The sequence below is a fragment of the Sapajus apella genome, unplaced genomic scaffold, assembly GCF_009761245.1.
Source record: "Sapajus apella isolate SASKATOON/1434 unplaced genomic scaffold, GSC_monkey_1.0 scaffold12, whole genome shotgun sequence".
NCBI classification, from domain to species: domain Eukaryota; kingdom Metazoa; phylum Chordata; class Mammalia; order Primates; family Cebidae; genus Sapajus; species Sapajus apella.
This window is the reverse complement of record NW_022436952.1, coordinates 1,499,565-1,523,679: the sequence shown is the minus strand read 5'-3', so window position 1 is coordinate 1,523,679 and position 24,115 is coordinate 1,499,565. Positions and strand designations below refer to the sequence as shown.

At 44.0% G+C, this 24,115-nt stretch overlaps 1 protein-coding gene across 7 annotated transcripts in view; it reads right to left on the bottom strand.

Annotated features, from left to right (window-relative positions):
- EZH1 (enhancer of zeste 1 polycomb repressive complex 2 subunit) overlaps positions 1 to 24,115 on the bottom strand; it is a 40,657-nt gene that overhangs the window by 3,570 nt on the left and 12,972 nt on the right. For 3 of the 7 annotated variants that reach the window (XM_032279587.1, XM_032279586.1, XM_032279583.1), the window contains 14 exons: positions 22,278 to 22,397; positions 19,995 to 20,115; positions 18,402 to 18,578; positions 17,205 to 17,307; positions 16,557 to 16,720; positions 16,076 to 16,167; positions 10,038 to 10,218; positions 9,122 to 9,318; positions 6,296 to 6,387; positions 5,304 to 5,344; positions 4,381 to 4,506; positions 2,127 to 2,305; positions 1,211 to 1,306; positions 728 to 809 (listed from right to left, as the gene is read on the bottom strand). In XM_032279587.1, the coding sequence (XP_032135478.1) occupies positions 728 to 809; positions 1,211 to 1,306; positions 2,127 to 2,305; positions 4,381 to 4,506; positions 5,304 to 5,344; positions 6,296 to 6,387; positions 9,122 to 9,318; positions 10,038 to 10,218; positions 16,076 to 16,167; positions 16,557 to 16,720; positions 17,205 to 17,307; positions 18,402 to 18,578; positions 19,995 to 20,115; positions 22,278 to 22,397 (1,771 nt within the window). The remainder of the gene's footprint in view (positions 1 to 727; positions 810 to 1,210; positions 1,307 to 2,126; positions 2,306 to 4,380; positions 4,507 to 5,303; positions 5,345 to 6,295; positions 6,388 to 9,121; positions 9,319 to 10,037; positions 10,219 to 16,075; positions 16,168 to 16,556; positions 16,721 to 17,204; positions 17,308 to 18,401; positions 18,579 to 19,994; positions 20,116 to 22,277; positions 22,398 to 24,115) is intronic. The other 4 variants (XM_032279588.1, XM_032279584.1, XM_032279585.1 and 1 more) reach the window with 3 other exon arrangements.

The following is a 24,115-nucleotide window of genomic DNA, read 5'->3' as shown; positions in this document are numbered from 1 at the left end:
GCTTCTCAGCCTGAATTTAAAATCAAATAGTAACAAAAACACTTTAGTCCAATAGGAATTTTGAAGCCCAGTGTGCTAACAGGAGCTGAGGAAAGCGTGTAGCCTCAGAATTCAGCCTTGTGTGGGAGAACTCCCTTTGGGTCTTGCCCTCCTTGAGTTATGGATCTTCTTATCTATTGGGCAGTGAGATTTCTCAGGTAAAGGCGCTCGGTGCTATTACAAACAGAACCCAGAAATGGAGGTTCTCCCAAAGCAAGGGCACTGTGGCCTGTGGAATCTCTGAGTGTGATCCTGACCCTCGCTCTATGCATCTGCTGGAAGATTCAGAGCTGATCTAAACTTGGACTACAGCAAGGGCAATCTGGTAGAAAGGCCGCCTTGGGGCCAGGCATGGTAGCTCACGCCTGTAATCCTAACACTTTGGGAGGCTGAGGCAGGTGGATCACTTGAGGCCAGGAGTTCGATACCAGCCTGGCCAACATGGTGAAACCCAGTCTCTACTAAAAATACAAAAAAATTAGCAGGGCATGGTGGCAGGTGCTTGTAGTCCCAGCTACTAAGGAAGATAAGGCAGGAGAACCACCTGAACCCAGGAGGCGGAGGTTGCAGTGACCCAAGATCGTGCCACTGTTCCAGCCTGAGAGACAGAATGAGACTCGGTCTCAAAAGAAAAAAAAAAAAAAAAAAAAGAAAGACCACCTTGGGATGAGACAAAGAGACTTCATACCATTGTTGAGGTTGAAGAGGAAGCTGGACATGTATTTGTCATAGACCTTTCCTCGTCGATCAGCCTCATCCTGAGAGATGAGCTAGAGAGACAGACAAATAAACAGGGGTATCAGGCTGCCTGCTCAGGGCACAGTGTCCTGCCCCCAGAAAGGCCTGGGTGGTGTCTCACATCGGTGCTTACTGGGTATCATGATGAGAATCATAAGAGAGCAAGCTCAAGTTATGCTGTTCCAATTCCCACCCAGGCCAACCAGTTTTGAGGCTGAAGAGAGCCTCCCTCATCTCTTGTATCTGGAGTTGCCAGAGTTGAACAGTGGTTTCAGTACTGCAAACAGTTCTGTGGGATTCCCCCGAGAGGCCACATGGGAACCTAGCTGAGTTATTTAGAGATTAATTCAAAGAAGCTGGGCCCACAGAAAATCAGAGTGTCTTGAATCAGTCTTCCCCCAGTAAGAATGTGGGCCAAAACTATAGCACTCACCTCACCACAATACTCAGAAATGAATTCGTTCTTCTGCACAGACTCCTTTATGAAGGTGCCCCATCCCGCCACATCTGAGGGGGCCAGCAGCAGGTGCTGGGGAAAAGGGGGTCAAATCTCAGACTACAGGGTATACATGAGTAGGGGGTGTGTGCTGGATGTGCATGTGTGTGGTGGGGGCAGGGTGGAAAGAACCAGCAACTGTTAAGAGGATCTGAAAGGAGAAAACGGTTTAAGCCATTCTGTTCTGGTTGGGAGAGAAAAGAAAATGGGAGGTGGTGATGAACAGAAATAGGATCCCTTTTCCTTTATCCATGGAGCCCTCCTGTGCCTCAGTCTATAGGAATTCACTGCTATGTGTAAGGTAAAAATAGACATCGCCAATGGTGCATTCACTTCTGAGCTCCTTTTAGTCTGGCCAGTTCAAGGAACCACTTTTCTTTCTTTTTTTGAGACAGAGTCTCACTCTGTCCCAGGCTGGAGCACAGTGGTGCAATCTTGGCTCGCTGCAACCTCCACCTCTGGGTTTAAGCAATTCTCCTGCCTCAGCCTTCTAAGTAGCTGGGATTACAGATGCACGCCACCACACCTGGCTAATTTTGTATTTTTAGTAGAGACAGGGTTTTACCATGTTGGCCAGGCTGGTCTCGAACTCCTGACCTCGTGATCCACCGGCCTTGGCCTCCCAAAGTGCTGAGATTACAGGTATGAGCCACTGTACCCAGCCAGGAACCACTTTTCTAATCCCTACTGAGACTGAGGCCTTTATTAATTCAGTGAATGTGTGTCTTTTAGGATTTATCAAGCACTTTCATACACAAAGCCTCAAAGGAACCAGTGGAAAGAGAATGCTTGGGACTGTTCTGTCTTTCCCACTCTGTTTTATCTGGTGTGGGGTCCTGAGGAAAGGCCTCACCTTCTTGAGGCCACGCTGGATGCTGCAGTTTTTACAGGAAACCACCTTGCAGTCCCAGTGCTCTGAGGCCCCACAGGTGAGACAGAGGTCAGGATCACACTCTCGCACTGCCAGATAGCAAGGACACTGCTTGGTATTACACTGGGTCTTACAGCGACAGCCAGGGAAACGATTCTGACCTGGGAAGGGAAGACAGGTAAGGTTTAAAAGGGAAATAAGCTAATGCTGGGGCTTGGGGTTGACTCAAGGGACAGCAAAGAAGTAAATTTTATGTGTTCAAGGATGTTTGGTGAAATAAGAGGAAGCTCCCTTCCCAATAATCAAATACTCAAGTTTTGTCCATAGAAAACCGAGTGCTTGCCGGACGCGGTGGCTCAAGCCTGTAATCCCAGCACTTTGGGAGGCCGAGGCGGGTGGATCACAAGGTCAAGAGATCGAGACCATCCTGGTCAACATGGTGAAACCCCGTCTCTACTAAAAATACAAAAAATTAGCTGGGCATGGTGGTGTGTGTCTGTAATCCCAGCTACTCAGGAGGCTGAGGCAGGAGAATTGCCTGAACCCAGGAGGTGGAGGTTGCAGTGAGCCGAGATGGCGCCATTGCACTCCAACCCGGGTAACATGATTTAAACTCCGTCTCAAAAAAAAAAAAAAAAAAAAGAAAACCGAGTGCTTCCCAACATTCATGCCTTCGAGACAAAAAAGCAGGTGTGGCCAGGCATGGTGGCTCATGCCTGCAATCCCAGCACTTTGGTAGGCCAAGGCAGGAGAATCAGCTGAGCCCAGGAGTTCAAGACGAGGCTGGGCAACACAGGGAGACCCCGTCTCCACAAAAAAAATTAAAAAATTAGCCATTTGTGGTGGCACATGCCTGTAGGCCCAGCTACTTGATGTGGGGGGATTAATTGTTTGAGCCAGGGACGTTGAGGCTGCAGTGACCCATGATTCTGCCACTGCTCTCCAGCCCAAACAACAGAGCTGAGACCTTGTCTCAAAAAAATTAAAAAATTTTTAAAAAGCAGATATACTAATAAGAAGTACCCCTAGAGATCCCCCAACAATCCTCTCCCTCCCACTGAGGTGGAGAGAAAATGAAATCAGTGCTTTTCACTGGTAAATCATCACCATCAAAACAAGTATCATTTTGAGAACAGAATGCATCCGTTCTATACCATCCTCCTCCACCCTCTGCCCTCCCCAGCATAACCACTTCTCTGCTGTGGCTAAGATCACTATCTGCTATCGGTTAGGAGGTATTTCCAGCAAAACCTCCTGGGCACCAAGTTCTGCAAGGTCTGGGGGCTGCCATCAAACTGCTCAGCCTTGAGTTGGGAAGGGCATGGTGTGATAAGAAGTGACAGGTAAGTACCAGGATGCCTCAGCTGACATCCAGGCCTGTCTTCTACCGGATATTAAAACTCCAGCTATTAAGTTAAAATAGATACACACAGAATCACAAACAAAAAATATGTGAATAAAAAAATTATTAATATTCAGAAAAGGGAAACTGGGGCTGTAACTTAAAAAAAAAAAAAAGAGTCCCACATTTCTTTTTTTTTTGAGACAGTCTCGCTCTGTTGCTCTGTTGCCCAGACTGGAGTGCAGCGTCACAATCTCAGCTCACTGCAGCCTCTGTCCCCTGGGTTCAAGCGATTCTTGTACCTCAGCCTCCCAAGTAACTGAGGCTACAGGCATGCACCACCATGCCTGGCTAATTTTTGTATCTCCAGTAGAGACGGGGTTTTGCCAATTGGCCAGGCTGGTCTTGAACTCCTGACCTCAGGTGATCTGCCCGCCTTGGCCTTCCAAAGTACTGGGATTATAGGCGTGAGCCATTGCACCTGGCCTAATTTTTGTATTTTTAGTAGAGATGGGTTTCACCATGTTGGCCAGGTGGGTCTTGAACTCCTGACCTCAAGTGAACCGCCCACCTTAGCCTTCCAAAGTGCTGGGATTATAGGTGTGGGTGACTGTGCCTGCTGTTCCCCACATTTCTTAATTCTCCCCTAGAAGACAAAGTTGGGAAAGTATCTGATTTCTGTATAATTGCTGCTTTTAAAATCATGAACCTAAACATTTTCCAAAAATGACTCTCCTAGATCTCATGCACTTATTTTATTTATAGAATGCCTAAAATGCAGCAAAGAGAATATCAGAAGGCCCATAAGCAGCAAGGGGCGCAGGAATGGGGGAAGCATGGGTACACTAGGGCCGATTGTTTTGGTAGACTACAGGGAAAATGTAGCACACTTACAGTCTGGGTTGCATTGGCAGAACTTCTCACAGAAATTCTGAGTCATGATGCAAGGGCAGGTGCTGTCACAGGGGCGGTCTGGGTGGTCACAGGGTTGGTAGTTGTACACTTGTGTGGAAGAGTTATCTAGGAGAGAGAACAGAGGAGGACGCTGCTGTGACCATACCCTCCAGGTGCCTTCCCTCCCAAGTGTCCAGCTGCCCTGATTCAGAGGAGGCTGATCCTAACAATCTCCTTGGACACATCTTTAGTAGCTTAAGTGAGAAGGCAGGGATGACTGTTGTTCATAAGCTGTGATGGGGTGATCTGCTTTGTGGGGAGGGTGTGGAGATGCTCTGGGACATCAGGGAAGCTATTCTGAACATTAAAGGAGGTCTGAAACCCAGCAAATGGCATACTAGAAAAGTCACAGACTGGCCTGGTACGGTGGCTCATGCCTGTAATCCCAACCCTTTGGGAGGCTGAAGCAGGTGGATCATTTGAGGTCAGGAGTTTGAGAACAGCTCGGCCAACATGGTAAAACCCTGTCTCTACTAAAAATACAAAAATTAGCATGGGCATGGTGGTACACGCCTGTAGTCCCAGCTACCCGGGAGGCTGAGGCAGGAGAATTGCTTGAACCAAGACGGGGAGGTTGCAGTAAGCTGAGATCATGCCACTGTACTCCAGCCTGGGGGATAAGAGTGAGACTTTGTCTCCAAAAAAAAAAAGTAAAGTCACAGACCACAAGGCCCCTAACACTATCTCCTAAGAGGTCTTCTTGGTTGCAGCGAGAGGCTGAGCTCTTCTCAGTTGCTGCAGAGAATTCTGCAATCTGCAGAAGCGGCACAGGGTCAACAAGTACAGCTGCAGGTGGGGTAGGGTGATGGCCACAGGGTGAGGCCTCCAGCTGAACTGCTGAGGAACGCCCTGATAGAACGTACCTTTCTTCAGCTGAATCTTCCTGCAGTGTGCAGCCCACAACCTGAAAAAGACAGGAAGGACAGGTCTCAGTCACAGCCATAGGGAGCTCTGTAAATGCAGGTAAATGACAATGTGACTTGCTCTGAGGGACTGTGGTTTGATGACTGGTATCTTCCCAAACCCCTCAACAGGATGACTTTGGTACACAGAAGCTAGAGTCCACCCTAAATCCAGCTGGCCTGTGCTACGAGATTTAAACTTAAACACAACCCCTCCCAAAAAAGCAAATAACATAAAAGAACACAACACTGAAACAAAAGAAAGCCCAAGCCTATCTGTCTTCTTTAACTGCAAACTGTTGTTTCTCTCCCATCTCTCCCTCCATCTTTGTGGAGGTAGAGATATCAGGGAATTTCAAGATGGGAAGGTATGAAGGGCTTTCAGGAATCTTCTCCGAAAGAACTGAAAGGAAGGAGCCACAGGACTTCCTTCTGTATCTAGAACTGGTGTCAGCGCCTTCCTCTGATAGGTGATAGTCATTAGGGAATGGAGCCAGGAAGGGTGCAGAATTTTTTTTTAAAACTTCTAACCCTAAGTAAAGGTTAGCTAGAAGACAGCGTTATTATACAACTCAGAAAAACAACATAAACCAAAAAAATAAACAAACTCTGGTCAGAGTTGAGAAACGGGTAAGGCAGTAACTAAACCAACAAGAAATGGCTTTGGGGTGGAGCCATAAGCACAGCTTGTGTCCTATTGGCCAGGAGCTTAAAAAGAAAACTAGCTGGTTATGTCATGGTCCACAGCACCAGGGGACAAGAAAAGGGCTGATCCAAGGCACAGACCCTCAGGGAGCACTCAGAAGGCTGGCTCTCAGTCATGTGAGCCCAGCCTGATGGGCTCACACAGCCTGTGTGATGGCTAAAGAGGGAGGCAGATGGGAACTCCAAGGGGAGGTCAGAGCACAGGGAACAGCCTGGCTGTAAAACAAAACACTTTGTCCAATCCTTGCCTGTGCTTTCTTTTCTTCTTCTGTGAGGGGTTCATGAGCTCATCTGTTGGCAGCTTCAGGATAAGTGATTCTTTGACTGCAAACTGAAAGACCTGGAAGAGAAATCCAACAGGTCCTGTCACTCCTCGGGCAAAGGGGTCAGGTAAGTGGCCCAGCTGGGTGCTGGCCTTGGGAGGGTTCTGAGGCGCTCGCAGGCAGCTGACCAAGCTGTAAGTCAGGGAGAGACAGAGTGCCAGTGGGACATTAGGTCACTGGTTCTGAAGTTCATTCCTAATTATTTATCCTGACTCAGGAAAGGAGAAATAGCACAGTAACACCACCCCTGGCCAGAAGCTGTTACTCACTACTCTTTCTACCAAGCCATGGGTAGAAGAGTGTGCTGATGGTGACTAACAGTATCTACTTCTTTTTAGGAAGGGCAACTCTGTGTGCTTTGTGTAACTGAGTATAAAGCAGGACAGGACAAGAATGGTTTCACTGGGCTAAACATTAGCTCCCTCTGTCGGTATAAAGATACCAGAGCCTTGGCCATTTCAATAGGATGTGTTTCCTTTCTTTCCTTCTTTCTTTTTTTTTTTTTTTTGAGGTGGAGTCTTGCTTTGTCACCCAGGCTGGAGTGCAGTGGCATGATCTTGGCTCACTGTAACCTCCACCTCCCCAGTTCAAGTGATTCTCCTGCCTCAGCCTCCCGAGTAGCTGGGATTACAGGCACCTGCCATCACACCCAGCTAATTTTTGTATTTTTAGTACAGACAGGGTTTCACCATATTGGCCAGGCTGGTCTCGAACTCCTGACCTTGTGATCCACCTGTCTTAGCCTCCCAAAGTGCTGGGATTAGAGGCGTGAGCCATCGCATCTGGGCTGTGTTTATTCTCTTAAAGCACCGCTTTTTAGTTTTTCCTTTTCCTTATTGGCTATTGGCCCTTTAACAGCAAGGGGAGGGAGGTCTGTGAAAACTAAATAGTCTCAGGAAAATACAGAGAATAATGTTTTTGCATATAAATCCATAGATGGTCACATTGAGAACCTGTGACTCAGGGAAATAGGTATGAGCTCCAAAATGAAAGCAAAGGGTACTTTAGCTCATGATTCTTTTTTTTTTTTTTTTTTTTTTTAATTTTTTCTTTTTTAGAGAGAGGGTCTCACTCCGCCGGCCAGGCTGGAGTGCAGTGGTGCCATCATAGCTCACTGCAATGTAGAACTCCTGGGCTCAAGCCATCTTCCCACCTCAGCCTCTGAGTACTAGGACTACAGGTGCATGGCTTTTTTTTTTTTTGTAGAGATGGGGTCTCACTTTGTTGCCCACGCTGGTCCTGAAATCCCGGCTTCAAATGATCCTTCCACCACGGCCTCCCAAAGCACTGGAATTACAGCTGTGAGCCACCTCATCCAGTCCATGGTTCTATTAATTGTTCTCAGTACAGGAAGCATGAAGAAGAGGCCACAGAGTCTCCTCCAGAAGCTAGGAAGCCAAAGGACTGGGGTTCCTTTCCTGTTGGACATGCTGGCCCTGACACCTGTCTTCCTGTCCCTGTTCTTCAGTCTGTCTTCTCACTGTAGTCTTTTTCTGTCTCCAGAGCATCAGTGGCTGCTGCCAACTGTGTTTCTTGTGATGGTATGAGTGAGAAGGGGGAGGTCCAGGCCCAGCTACTAGGGGTGATAATTAGAAAATCTAGTGATGGGCAAAATCTAGTGGTGGCTACACCTGTAATCCCAGCACTTTGGAAGGCTGTGGCAGGTAGATGGCTTGAGCCTGAGAGTTCAAGATCAGCCTGGGCAACATGGTGAAACCCCCATCTCTACAAAAAATTTAAAAATTACCTGGGTTTGGGAGGCCAAGGCAAGTGGATCACTTGAAGTCAGGTGAAACCTCATCTCTACTAACAATAAAAAATTAAAAAATGGCTGGGCACAGTTGCTCATGCCTGTAATCCCAGCACTTTGGGAGGCCGAGGCAGGCAGATCACCTGGGGTCAGGAGTTCAAGACCAACCTGGCAAACATGGTGAAACCCCATCTCTACTAAAATACAAAGTTAGCCAGGCATGCTAGTGCATGCCTGTAATCCCATAATCCCAGCTACTTGAGAGGCTAAGGAGGCTAAGGCAGGAGAATCACTCGAACCCGGGAGATGGAGGTTGCAGTAAGCCACGATTGTGCCACTGCACTCCAGCCTGGGCAACACAGAGAGACTCTGTCTCCAAAAAAAAAAAAAAAAATTAGGCAGGTGTAGTGGCCTGCATCTGTAGTTCCTGTTACTTAGGAGGATGAGGTGAGTAGATTGATTGAGCCCAGGAGGCAGAAGTTGCAGTGAACTATGATCATCCCACTGCACTCCAGCCTGGGCGATCGAGTGAAACCCTGTCTCAAAGACAAAATAAAGATAATCTAGTGATAGAAAATGTGGAGAATAAACAACTGAGTGAGCTGGCGGAGTGGTGGAGGGAGCAGCAGCTGCAGCAGCAGGAGTGTGCTCACTAACAAGAGCCACAGTAAGACCTGGGAGTCCCTTCTAAAAAAGGGGGAGACATTTAGAAAGGAGGTCAGAGCCAAAAGAAGAAGCAAAAGAGTTGTAGGACCCAGAAGCGTTAGAGGCTAGGCAGAAATGAGCATTCAGCAAGGAGGAGAGTCCCTAAGTACCATTAGGCCTGGTACTTGCAGAAGGGCCATGTTTGGGAAACTTACTTCACGGCCCAGAAACACAGGTTCATCCAGGACTGAACTTAAGACAAGTTCTCTCCAGACACACAGCCTGATAAGACAGCAAAGGGCTGGAAAGAGCAACGCATGAAAGGACCCGTTTGTTCTGCTGCTTTCAGACAGTACCTGCTTGCACGTCTTAGTCCCCAGGAGCCTGGCTATTGAACAGAAGTTGTTGAAGTAGGTGCCATGGAAGACTCGAAAAAGAGATTCTTCAGCCCCAGTCCATTCCACAGGCTCTGAGGGCGCTTCCACTACACAGAGCTGAGGTGGGGCTGGACTAGCCTTCTGTTTTGTGGGGGTCTGACATCGAGAGTTAGCCTCTGAGAGGGGAAGAAATAACAATCAGAAGAAGGTAGAAAGCAGTTGTCATTAATAGTTTGTCACAAACTTGGAAGTACTTAATTCTACTTTAAAAGGTAGAATAGTTAGGAATGAAAATATTCCCCATCTTTAGGCCAGGCACAGTGGCTCACGCCTGTAATCCCTGCATTTTGGGAGGCCAAGGTGGGTGGTTGTTTGAGCTCAGGAGTTCAAGACCAGCCTGGGCAACATGGCAAAACCCCGTCTCTACTAAAAATGCAAAAACTAGCCAGGTGGGGTGGCTCATGCCTGTAATCCCAGCACTTTAGGAAGCCAAGGCAGGCGGATCACCTGAGGTCAAGAGTTTAAGACCAGCCTGGCCAACATGGTGAAACTCCGTCTCTACTAAAAATACAAAAATTAGCCAGGTGTGGTGGTGGGTGCCTGTAATCCCAGCTACCTGGGAGGCTGAGGCAGGAAAATCACTTGAACCCAGGAGGCAGAGGTTGCAGTGAGCCAAGTCAGCGCCACTGCACTCCAGCCTGGGTGACAGAGTGAGACTCTGTCTCAAAAAAAAAAAAAAAAAAGAAAAGATGTTTTGTAAACATCTTTATTGTTTACAAAACTAGAAAGAATTTACATTTTTAAGAGGTAGTAATGTTAAGCGTCAGGCAGTGATCCTGGGTTTTCCAGAGTCCTTGCATGCAAAGAAAAAGTCTTCATTTTCTGTTCATCGTACCTGAAGAACTGGAGGCCCAGTCATTGCCTGTGTCCCTGTCACTGTCTCCTTCTTTAGTCTCAGCTGCAGCAGAGGCTGAGGTGTTGGAGCAGGAAGCACTGACCATGTGGTGCCTTCTCCGGCGACGACCAGAGCACTTGGAGCGTGGGTTGTGGAGCATGGCATATTCTTTTGCTCCTTCCTGCAGTGGACACATTACAGATGGAAAATAGGAACAGGCCCTGAGTCACCATACTGATCTCATCATCACAGACCTTCATCTTAGCAACATCTGTGCTTAAATACAATAATACTGTCTTTTCTTTTTTTCTGTACCATATAATAAGTATGATCATATAACAATGAGAGAGCTGCTTAACAAAACTCAGTAACATACTTTTTCACAAAAGTGTTGTCCTATAATCTTTCTTTTTTTGAGATAGGGTCTCTCTCTGTTGCCCAGGCTGGAGTACAGTGGCCTGATCATGGCTCACTGCAGCCTCAACTTCCTGGGCTCAAGTGATTCTCCTGCCTCAGCCTCCCAAGTAGCTAGGACCACAAGCACATGCCACCATACCCAGCTAATGTCCTGTAATCTTAGAAAAGATATAATCTGGGCATTTGTGTCTTCAATTTTCCAGTGAGTTGTATCTAAAATTAACTTGCATGTTAGTTGTTTGGAATTTGAGAATACGTTATCCTATAGATGAAGAAATGAGATTCAGAGAGTGGAAGATACTAGCTTGAGATTATATAGCTAATAGTTCCAGAGGGGTATAGGAATCAGGGCTCCTTGTCTCCCTAGGCCACTATTCTTTCCATTCTACCACACGTTCTCTGTTTCTTTAATAAAATGTGTAATGCTTAATCTGTACAATATTACTACTTAATTTTGACACTTCCTCTCAAATCTGTGTGTGAAACTAAAAATATTGTTTCATTATTTTATAGCTATCCCCCCCCCTTTTTAAAATGAAATAATTATCGCTCAGCTTGATCGTCAATATTTTCTCATCAGACTTGGTTTTCAAAGACTTCTAGCTGTTTCTGAAAACTAAATCTACTTCTACAAAATAAAGATTTATCTTCCAGGGACATCATCTAGAGGCATTCAGAATGGTTCAGCATTTGACATACACACAGGCTTTCCTACAATATAGCCTCTAAAAAAACTAGGCTGTCCTGAGCCCCTGTAATAGAATTGATTACCTTTATACCAGAAGGTTGGGAAAGCACTGAAATCTGCATGTGGCAGGTGCCCAGGCAGACGTCGGGGGGTGGGGGGTGGGGGTTTGTGCTGTGAGACCTAAAGTCTCTATGAGGTTGCCCAAAGCAAAAAAGCGTATCAGCAGGTGGGTCCATGTGTGCTGAATGTATTAGTGCAGGACCAAGCATGCTTTCCTTTTCCAGGAGCAGAAAATTGTGAAAGTGTTGAAGGCACAAGCAGAGTCAGAAAGCTCAATTTAAAAATGAAGCTGTTTTGAGTAATAAAAGTAAAAAAATAAAATAAAGGTTAACCTCTAAATATCCTACTAAGGATATTTAGAATAATATATAGTGGGGCCTAAAGGAAATTCCAAGAGTTTTGAGTTAACTGAACTTGATATTATCCTGAATGTGAAGTATACAGCATCACCTATATTTTTTAAACGTATATATATATGTTAAAAAAAAAATATATATATATATATGTTTAAAAATTATAGTTTTTTTTTTTGAGATAGGGTCTTGCTCTGTTGCCCAGTTAAGTGCAGTAGCGCAATCTCAGCTCACTGTAGCCTTGTCTTCCTGGGCTCAAGTGATCCTCCCACCTCAGCTTCCCAAGTAGCTGGGATTATAGGTGCATGCCACCATGCCCAGATAATTTTTTTATTTTTGTATAGATGAGGTTTTGCCATGTTGCCCAGCCTGGTCTCAAACTCCTGGGCTCAAATTATCCACCCACCTCAGTCCCCCAAAGGACTGGGATTACAGGCATGAGCCACCATTTTAATATAATGACCAAAAAAAAAAAATTTTTTTTTTTTTTTTGAGATGGAGTTTCGCTCGTTGCCCAGGCTGGAGCGCAATGGCATGATCTCAGCTCACAGCAATCTCCACCTCCCGGGTTCAAGCAATTCTCTTGCCTTAGCCTCCTGAGTAGCTGGGATTACAGGCATGTGCCACCATGCCTGGCTACTTTTGTATTTTTAGTAGAGATGGGGTTTCACCATATTGGTCAGGCTGCTCTCGAACTCCTGACCTCAGTGATCCACCCACCTTGGCCTCCTAAAGTGCTCGGATTACAGGCATGAGCCACTGTGCCCGGCCCTAAACATTTTAATATAAATAAAATCAAGTCTCCAAACCTAATTTCTAGGTTATAGGAAAGAGGGGACAGAAGACCAAGGAAATGACACCATGAAAAAAAACAACAGATGAATCCAGGATGTGGGTCATCCTATGAGACAAACAGCCTAGAACTTTTAAAAAGATTTAAAAAGTGATAGAATTATTTCAGATTAAAGACGAGTAAAAAGACATAATAAGGCCGGGCACAGTGGGTCATGCCTGTAATCCCAGCACTTTGGGAGGCTGAGGCAGGCGGATCACCTGAGGTCAGGAATTCGAGACCAGCCTGACCAACATGGTGAAACCCCATCTCCATTAAAAATACAAAAATTAGCCAGGTGTCTTGGTGCATGCCTGTAATCCCAGCTACTCTGGATGCTGAGGCAAGAGAATCGTTTGAACCTGGGAGGCAGAGGCTTCAGTGAGTCGGGATCGCACCATTGCACTCCACCATTGCATTCCATTTTTTTTGGAATGGAGTTTCGACAAGAGCAAAAGAGACATAATAACCAAATATGATACCTGAGTGAATGATCCTGGTTTGGAAACAAAACAAAAGACAAAAATAGCGATTCTTGGTACAGCTGAAAAAAATTAAATATATTAATAGAATGGATAGTATACTATATAATTCTTTTTTTTTTTTTTTTGAGACAGAGTTTTGCTCTTGTTACCCAGGCTGGAGTGCAATGGCGCGATCTCGGCTCACTGCAACCTCTGCCTCCTGGGTTCAGGCAATTCTCCTGCCTCAGCCTCCTGAGTAGCTGGGATTACAGGCACGCGCCACCATGCCCAGCTAATTTTTTTTTTGTATTTTTAGTAGAGACGGGGTTTCACTCTGTTGACCAGGATGGTCTCGATCTCTTGACCTCGTGATCCACCCGCCTCGGCCTCCCAAAGTGCTGGGATTACAGGCTTGAGCCACCGCGCCCGGCTATAATTCTTGTTAATTGTCCAATGTGTAATAATGTGCTTATGTAAGAGAATGTTGTTATGCTGAAACATTTACCAAATGAGCATCACAGTGTCTGCAACTTATTATCAAATGGTTCAGCAAAAGATATACATACATAATATATGGAGAAAGCAGATATAGAAAAAAATGTTATCAAATCCAGGAAGAAGATATCTTTCAACTTCTCTGTATGATTGAAAATGTTCTTTTTTTTTTTTTCCTTCCTTTGAGACAGAGTTTCGCTCTTGTCACCTAGGCTAAAGTGCAGTGGTGCAATCTTGGCTCACTGTAACCTCCGCCTCCTGGGTTCAAGTGATTCTCCTGCCTCAGCTTCCCCATTAGCTGGGATTACAGACATGCGCCACCATGCCTGGCTAGGTTTGTATTTTTAGTAGAGAAGGGGTTTTTCCATGTTGGTCAGGTTGGTCTCAAACTCCCGACCTCGGGTGATCTGCCCACCTCGGCCTCCCAAAGTACTGGGATTACATGCATGAGCCACTGCACCCAGACCTAATAATGTTCTTAATAAACAGTTGGGGAAAAATAGTCCAACATTATATTTAAATATGTACTCAAACCTAAAAAGCAATGAAAGAAAAACTGTGCATATATTATCTCTGTAAGCTAAACATACATACATTTCAGGCATTGGCAGTATCTTTGTAATACATGTACAGGGTATCAGAGTGACTCGTATGAGAAGGGCAACGCCCTTTTGACTTATATAAATGCTGGCATGTTTTCAAAGCATGGTGTATGTATGTATGTATGTATGTGTATGTATGTATGTATGTATGTATGTGTGTATATATATACTTTTTTTTTTTTTTTAAGAGACAAGGTCTTGCTATGTTGCCCAGGCTGGAGTGCAGCGGCTATTCACAGGCGCCATCCTACTACTGATCAGCACAGGAGTTTTGACCTGCTCTGTTTCCGACTTGGGCCAGTTCACCCTTCCTTAAGCAACCTAGTGGTCCCCCACTCCTGGAAGGTCACCATATGCCAAACTTAGTGTGGACACCCAATTGGCATAGCACACTACAGCCCAGAACTGCTGGACTCGAGCGATCCTCCCACCTCAGCCTCCCAAGTAGCTGGGACTACAGGCATGCGCCACTGCGCCTAGTATATTTTTTAAAGCATGGAGTAATTTCATTTTATTCTTATTATCTTTTGAGATGGAATTTTGCCGTGTCACTCAGACTGGAGTGCAGTGGGGTGATCTCAGCTCACTGCAGCCTCCACCTCCTGGGTTCAAGCAATTCTCCTATCTTAGCCTCCTGAGTAGCTGGGACTACAGGCGTGCACCACCATACCCAGATAATTTTGTATTTTTAGTGGAGACAGGGTTTCACCATGTTGACCAGGCTGGTCTCAAACTCCTGACTTCAGGTGGTCCACCTGCCTTGGCCTCCCAAAGCACTGGGATTACAGGCGTGAGCCACCACACCTGGCCAAAAATAATGGAGTATTTGTTTTTTTTTTTTTTTGAGATGGAGTCTCACTCTGTCACCCAGGCTGGAGTGCAGTGGCATGAGCTAAACTCACTGCAACCTCCACCTCTCAGGTTCAAGCAATTCTCTGCCTCAGCCTCCTGAGTAGCTGGGATTACAGGCACGCACCACCATGCCCGGCTAATTTTTGTATTTTTAGTAGAGATGGGGTTTCACCATCTTGGCCAGGCTGGTCTTGAACTACTGACCTTGTGATCCACCCGCCTTGGCATCCCAAAGTGCTGGGATTACAGGCATGAGCCCCACTGCGCCCAGCCAACATGGCGTAATTTTAAAAGTATGACCTGTGGAGTTAGACCAGGGCTTGAATTTCATCACTGCCACACCACTGACTTATCAACAAACTTTAGGCAAAATATATTAACTTCTGTAATCCATCGTTTCCTCTACCTCATGACACTGTTATAGGATGAAAATAAGACAAGGTATGTTAAGGGCCTACCATGGTACTTGGCACCTAGGAAGAAGTTAATACACATTAAAGAAAAAATAAACCTGATAAAAATTCTTTTGCTTTTACAATACAGCCCATTTTCCACAGGCATCCCAACAGCATTCTCTACCATCTTTCCATCTATTATCCCACTGAAGATGGTTCCAAAAGCACTTGGCTGGCTGTATAATTTTAATAGGTGGCAGAAATTTTATCAAGGTATTTTATTTATCACCTAGGCTCATCCTGTTAAGTAGAGAGCCAACCTGTGTCTTTGGCAAGTCCAGCTGATCTATTTCTTTCTAGCTCTCAGTATACTGCCTCCCTGCAGCTATGCCAGACCATTTATTCTGCTTTATAAGGTCTGCCCATCAGGGAAGGGTCCATCTGGTTGATCACACAAGATATTAGCATCATCATATGCTAGTCCTCTCATAGTTGTATGCATTTTAAGAAGACAGCAAAGAAACTCGAGTGCGTACCCACCCCTCCAGCACATACATTGCTCCAATTCTAACAATACAGTTAGGCTCTGAAATCTAAGCAGAGAGTACTTAGCGCAGGCAAGCCTTTAATGATCTTTGAACCTGCACTCCATCAGACTAACTTTAGAGTCCTATCATGTCTGGAGAGTTCCTTAAGAGCAGTCCCACAGTAACTGGGGAGCTCCTTAAGAGCAAAAGCCATGTTTTATTTGTGCTATATGACCCCCAGAGTACTATGTACTGGCTCACTTGGCTTGTGTTGCCAGAGGCAGAAAGTTGAGGACCATTTCCTGCTCAATGTTCAACAAAGTTAACAATGCCAGAACAGCTTAAGAACATACCAGCAAAAGGAAGCAGTCTGTGCCACATGGTTCTGGTTCAATCTTGATTTCTTTATTCTTGCGTTTATATACATTAGGGGTGGCATGAAAAGCTGGAAAACAAAAACTGTCTTGTTTCCAGTGGTCTATCCACTTGACAAGATGGGGAGGAACAAAATTGAATTAGGGAGCTATTTTAAGAGTTAGAATTTGATATAAACAGATACCATCAGGGTGCATAAAATTTAGTCATTTCTGACATCAACACAATGCTTTCAAAGCTAGGAGGTACTGAGGAACAGATATGTTGCTGGTTAGTCTGTCCCTACCATGCAAAGCATGTTGTTGCACTATCATTGAACAAGGGAAAGTAGAACTGGCCCTTTATAAAACATTAGCTCAGAAGCCAGGAACTCTATATAAGAAACCAGAACAAAGAGAAGGAAACGGTGGCTGGGGATGGAAGAGAGGAGAGCATTTCAAACAGAGTAGCCCCACTCACGGTGAAGGAAGCAGTCGTATTTAAAGCAGCGCCGGCAAAAAAGTGTGTGGAAGGAGTGCAGAGATTGCTCCCGCTGCACAGACTTGGCATTGGGGCCATCGATGTTGGGTGTGCACTGAGGGGGAAGTGCATTGGGGTCTGACATCTCTGTTAGCTCTCGATACCTATTTAAGAAAAGAGAGATGAGAGTTCCTCCGAGGGACTGCCTCCACCGAGGAAATACAGACTGGGTACTGACAGTAGCCTACCTATGGTCTGCCAAGGGAGGATGGGTGTTTTTTATAGGTCTGGTTGATAAAAGAATGGTAGATAACAAAAGTGGGTAAACCATTGTAATTATGCTGGGTTTGGCAAATGTTGGAAAGTAAGGGGAGGGAAAGATTTGATAAGATGGTGCTGGTGTAACTCTCCAGAAAAGTGGCAGAGTAAAAGTTCTCTGGTCAGACTCACTCAAAAGCCAGTATACAATGACCCTTAATACAGCAAGGGGCATTTAGATGTAATTGAGTAAGCAAGAAATAATCAAAGTGTGGGTAAATCATAATGCACTTACCATAAACAAAGTTTTTTACTAACCAAAAATTAGCAGGGAATAAAGGTTTTATCTGAGCACTCAGTATATGGCCTAAGTGGGACATCTTTCCCTACCTCTCCTTCATGTCATCTGGGACACCATTCTCAGGGAACATTGAGGCAATTGCACTGAAGATCATGTCATTGGGGAACTGTTTCTTGGAACTCTTTTTGTTGCCTGAATTGAAAATGATAAAAAGTGCCTGAGTGTGATTATCAGAACATGCAAACAAAGCTGTGTGATCTTTTTTCCCTTTGTCATAGCATTTTGATTAAAGCTGCTTTGTTAACCTAACCACCGATTGTTTGGAGATACATAAACATCAGTGCTATCTGGGCTTAACTGATAAAGGCTATAAGTAAATGATATAGGCTACAAGTAAATAAGGAAGTTAGAGTCTACATATTAACAAAATCCACAGTCCCAATTAGAATCTGGATATGAGGTGGCTCACACCTGTAATCCCAGGCAATACTTTGGGAGGCCGAGGGGAGCGAATCACTTGAGGCCAGGAGTTTGAGACCAGCCTGGCCAGCATGGTGAAACCCCAACTCTACTAAAAATACAAAACTTAGCTGGGCATGTTGGTGCATGCCTGTAGTCCCAGTTACTTGGAAGGCTGACGCACAAGAATCATTTGAACCGGGGAAGCAGAGGTTGCAGTGAGCCGAGATTTTGCCACTGCACTCCACCCTGGGTGACAGAGCAAGACTCTGTCTCAAAAAAATAATAAATAATAAATTTAAAAAATAAAAAGAATTTGGAAATGAAGAGTGTTCATGGAGAGATCTGAATATAGAAGAATCTTATCATAAAGTGGATGCTGAAGAACTGACTGATACTATAATTATGATATAATAAGAGAAAATACACTATGTCCCTGGACATATAGTATAATTAAATAACAGAGTATAATCAAACTATTAAATTTTAAATTAATTAAACATCAGTGACATGGAAAAGTGTTCATAAGAGTAAATAAAAAGGGATACAAAATTTAATATATACATATATATATATAGGCATGATCCCAATTTCATATAACACATATAATTAGAAATGAATAACAATGATTATTGTATCGGTTCTTCTGCTTTATTCTTCACCTAAGTCACAGCTATCTGAAGCTATCAGTTAATGATCGTTTTCTCCCTTTAAGTAAACCAACAAGAAGCACCAACAGCCTTTAATAGGCAACAAACCTTTCCATTCTTCCTTCTTCCCTATCACCATCACTTTAAAAACAGAATAAGGGAGCCCATGCTACGTACCTTCCATAGCATGTCGCTTTCTCTTTCTTGTTACTGGCAGATCTTCTTTGCTGTCATCCTGCTTTCCATCTGAGGTATCATTGTGCCCTTCCTCCTCCTCATCTGAGTACTGGTTCAGGGCATCTACCAACTCCAGAAAAACAGCATCACTAATCAGGACAGATCCAGGGATCATCTCTGAAACAAGAAGATTAGAAGGATGAGCAGTGATCACTTTGCATTCCATGAGTCCTCCTAGGCAGGTTTTCTTGTATGCACTCCAGAGGCCCAGATAAGTAACAGGTGTACATTTTTATATGGGATTTCTGGAAATTACAGTCATTTGATTGGCTCCTACACATGCCATGGTTCAGCTGGTTAGAGTAGGAATACAGTTATAGGCTTTATTCTTACTGAAGAACTTCACTTTCTCAGTTACAAGTCAACTCTGAATTTATGGTTCAAAATCTCACAAAAGTGTCAAACAATCTCCAGGAGGGCAAAGAAAAAAAAACAAAATGAAAATTCTCTTGGCTTTGCAGCTGATGGGTCAGTAATGACGTCTCTAAATCAAAAGACAGCACTTTTTCCTAAAATTGTACTTTATGGAGATCTACTACAATATAGGTTTTTGAACACTAGGAGGCGCTGAGGACAAATAATGTAATTCGACAGCATCACAACAGCCCCCACAATTGTCAAAACAGCAGGTGATGCTGTTGGTTTACAAATTGATGGGGAGTCAGTCCTCCTTCCATTTCTTAGACATGGACAGACTTTTCTAGAATTACAACTAGATCCAAACAATTTGCTTTTAGGAAATTCAGATTATTAAAACCAACTTCTGGGAGATCTAGGGGATACCTGGATGAAAGAAGTATGACAGAGAGGTTCATTACCATTCTCAGAGAAAGAGAAATAAAGAACAAAATGGTCTTGGATGTACTTATGGAAAACTCCTAAGTTCTAAGATTAAACTTATTTATATAATAAATTTTCTCTCCAGCCACTGATTACTATATAATCCTTTCATGTCCCAACTCCATTTAAAATTTAACTAGGGTACTTTAAATGATTTTTATTTCTGTTTCTGCTGCTTGAATCAGCAATAACTAGGGTAATAAAAAACAAAAAGCAAAAAAGGAAATAACTAGGATATTTTGGGCCAGGCTGGTGGCTCACGCCTGTAATCCCACAGCTTTGGGAGGCCAACGTGGGAAGACTGCTTGAGGCCAGGAGTTTAAGACCAGGCTGGGCAACGTGGTAAGACTCCATTTCTACAAAAAATTTTAAAATTTAGCCAGGTGTAGTGGAGTATGCCTGTAGTCCCAGCCACCCAGGAGGCTGAAGCAGGAAAATCACTTAAGCCTAGGAGGTCAAGTCTACAATGAGCTATGATTGTGCCACTGCATTCCAGCTTGGGTGACTGAGTGAGACCCTGTCTCTAAAAAAATAAAAATAAAAAAATTAACTCCCAGCCATGTGATGACATTGAAATATTCTTTAGTGTGTAGCCCATGGGACAGAAGATAAAAGCAAAATGGCAAGATGATAAGGTGCCAAAGAAGAGGCCTGATTCTAACAAAATTTTCTCCTAGAGTTCAGCACCACTACCTTCTTCACCATGGACTTTCCCATCGTAGTTATTGATCAGCTCCTCAATAAAAGTCTCATCTTCTTCTTTCACTTCATCTCCCATGTAGGGAATATTGCACAAAACCGTCTCATCTTCTACCTGAAATCAAATCAGATGTAATTCATTCCATGAAGCCATGATGCAGCTCCTCTTTCCTATTTAGTAGAATCTTTGCTGAGCTTTGTTTGCTGCTTGAGTCTCCTAAAAAATGCCTTTGTTCAAAAGTTTTCTGCATTGAACTGGTCATTTTGTTTTTGCCAAAAAATACTCAAATGGGGCTAGGAGCAGTGGCTCACACCTGTAATCCAAGCACTTTGGGAGGCCAAGACAGGTGGATCACAAGGTCAGGAGATGGAGACCATCCTGGCGAACATGGTGAAACCTCGTCTCCACTAAAATACAAAAAATTACCCAGGTGTGGTGGCATGCACCTATAGTCCCAGCTACTCAGGAGGCTGAGGCGGGGGATTTGCTTGAACCCAGGAGGCAGAGATTGCAGTGAGCCGAGATCACACCACTGCACTCCAGCTTGGCATCAGAGCAAGACTCCATCTCCAAAACAACAAACGAACAAACAAAAATCTCAAATGGTAGGAGTAATGTCACGCTTAGAAAAAAAGGTCTGTTTAGTTGATAATATTAACTACCAAATGTTTAGCTTGATAGTAACAATGATATTTTCACCAACACTGAGAATTTGACAGTATATTTTTTGCAGTGCTTTCATCTATTATCTCATTTTATCCAGTAAACATCTTTATGAAATAGGTACAAACATCACCCAAACAACAGTGTAAAAAGTTTCTAATTGTTTTCATTAGTAGAGAGATAAATGGATAAATAAAAATGAAAGCTTCTGCCGGACACGGTGGCTCACGCCTGTAATCCCAGCACTTTGGGAGGCCGAGGCGGGCGGATCACGAGGTCAAGAGATCGAGACCATCCTGGCCAATATGGTGAAATCCCGTCTCTACTAAAAAAAGTACAAAAATTAGCTGATCATGGTAGCACACGCCTGTAGTCCCAGATTCTCAGGAGGCTGAGGCAGGAGAACTGCTTGAACCCGGGAGGCGGAGGTTGCAGTGAGCTGAGATCCTGCCACTGCACTCCAGCATGGTGCCTGGTGACAGAGCAAGACTCTGTCTCAAAAAAAAAAAAAAAAAAAAGGAAAGCTTCTAAGATTATAATCTGCAATTTAACTACAAAATAAACAGGGCAACTGTAAGACCGATGGGTATCCTATAAAACAGACTAAGATTCTCCCATAATAAAAAAAAAATTATGATTACAACTCATGCCAATCACACTCAATGAGAATTTAAGGTCAACTGCAGCCCAGGCTATGGATATTTTCTGGCAATAAACAATAGTAAATAATTTTGGAGGAGTGGGGTGCTCAGCAGAGAATACAGTCATTCTAAAACCCCCAAGTAGCAAGTAAAATTATTCTGAAGTTTTATCCTAAGAGATGATTCCCTTCTATAAACCTTGACCTCATTCCAACCAGTAGTACTGCTATCTGTCACCAGGTAGATGACAAGCAATGGCAGTATTCAGAGAGGACTGATTATCAAAACCACAAATAATCCTAGTAGGAGTCAGCACAAAGGTCCAAATGAAAAGACTATGTACACAACTGTTGTCTCAGTAGTTTTTGTAGCATCCTGCATTTAGAGAATTCAGAAAGGATTACTCCATCGACAGAGCAGACAACCTACTCAAGTCTCAAGACTCTGATTTAGGCTGCATTTAACTGTACATAATACTGGGCCAAGATAGTAAGAGAAAATGAAGTCTTGCCCAATCTTATTCATTTAAAAAAGAACCAGCATCTGCTGGGCGAGGTGGCTCATGCCTGTAATCCCATCATTTTGGGAGGCATCTGTAATCTCAGCTAGTCAAAAGGCTGAGGCAGGAGAATCACTTGAACCCAGGAGGTGGAGGCTACAGTGAGCTGAGATAGCACCATTGCACGCCAGCCTGGGCGATAAAGTAAGACTCCATCTCACAAAAAAAAAAAAAAAAAAAAAAAAAGTAACCAGCATCAATTCCAAAATACACATCAGAGAGCATAAAATCTGACAGGTTAGAACAACTTGCAATATATACAGTTTAGAATAAATAACTACAATCTTGTTCTGCCCTGCATGCCCAAGCTTTGTTACGTACTTGGACAATCTTTAACCTAAGAGGAGCTCTGGCATATCAACATAAGATAATCATACAGTTTAAATAACCACCACAGTGCTTTCAATACATACCATAAAGTTCTGCTGGAGAGGGGACCAGGAATACATGATGGGAACCAATGCAACTGTGTTCAGTGACCTCATTAACATATGTTGGCTTGCAAATCCAGGGAAAATGCTCTCTATGGTACACTGAAATACAAGCAATGACATGGAGAGGGAAAGATGGGCATATAACCCAAGAGAGAAATGTAATTTCCTTCCAAAATTGGCTGGGCACAGTGGCTCACGCCTATAATCCCAGCACTTTGGGAGGCCAAGACAGGCAGACCACTTGAGGTGAGTTCAAGACCAGCCAGGCCAACATGGTAAAACCCCATCTCTACAAAAATATAATACAAAAATTAGCTGGGCATGGTGGTGCACACCTGTAATCCCAGATACTTGGGAGGCTGAGGCATGAGAATCACTAGAACCTGGGAGGCAGAGGTTGAGTGAGCCACTGTACTCCAGCCTGGGCGACAAAGTAAGACCCTGTCTTAAGAAAAAAAAAGAAAGAAAAAAATGATCCTAGTAGCCTTTAGTTGTTACAAATTAATATATTAAAATTTAAAAATTCAGATGGCATTTAAAATTATAAAAAAAACTTTAAACAAATTAATAAATTGAGGGTTTTATAACATCATCTCTTAAAAGGAATCCCTAGACTGCAAACCTGTGGAAAGCAGGAACTCTTTTTTTTTTTGAGACAGGATCTCACTCGGTCGCCCAGGCTGAGCGCAGTGCACAATCGCAGTTCACTGTAGCCTCTATCCCCCAGGCTCAAGCCATCCTCCCACCCTCAGCCTCCTGAGTAGCTGGGACTACAGGCATGTACTACTACATCCAGCTAATTGTTTTTCTTTTTGTAGAGACAGAGTCTCGCTATGTTGCCAACACTGGTCTCCAACTCCTGGACTCAAGCAATCATCTTGCCTCGGCCTCTCAAAGTGCTGAGATTACAGCTGTGAGCCACTACGCCGGGACAAAAGCAGGGACTCCTATTCACCTTTGTATCCTCTATAGAGTTCAGCACAGTACTTCCCATACTCAACTGATATTTACTTCAACTCAAACTGTTGGTCTCTCCTTGAGTTGTGCACAACAGTAAAGAGCCTCTAAAAGTCCTAAGAGATGAAGTAGTTTTCTGAAGACCTAAACTTTAAGACAGTGGACATCAACTTAGCTGCATAGGTGATAGGGATAGTATATGGAGAAGCAAAGTGGTATAGAAATTCTAGTAACATTCTGCTTTAGGAAAGGTATTTGCCCTCAATACACTATTTGCTTTTTAAATTTTTTTTTAAGAGACAGAGTCTCACCCTGTCACCCAGGCTGGAGATCACAGCTCACTGCAGCCTCAAACTCCTGGGTTCAAGTGATTTTCCCCCCTCAGCCTCCTAAGTAGCTGGGATTATAGGCATGCACTACCATGCCTAGATAATATTTACTTTTTATATTTTAAAGATATTATCTATTTCCTAGGTGTTGGAGGTTACAGTAAGCTATGATCATGCCACTATACTCCAGTCTGGGTGACACAGTGAGATCTTGTCTCTAAATAATAATAATAATAATTTCTTTTCAGAAAGTTTCTTTTTTTTTCTTTCAGAGATGGTGTTTCACTTGTCGCCCAGGCTGGAGTGCAACGGCACAATCTTGGTTCACTGCAACCTCCACCTCCCGATTCAAGCAATTCTCATGCTTCAGCCTCCCTAGTAGCTAGGACTATAAATGTGCACCACCACGCCTGGCTAATTTTTTTGTATTATTAGTAGAGATGGGGTTTCACCATGTTGGCCAGGCTGGTCTCGAACTCCTGAGGTGATCCACACACCTCAACCTCCCAAAGTGCTGGGATTATAGCCATG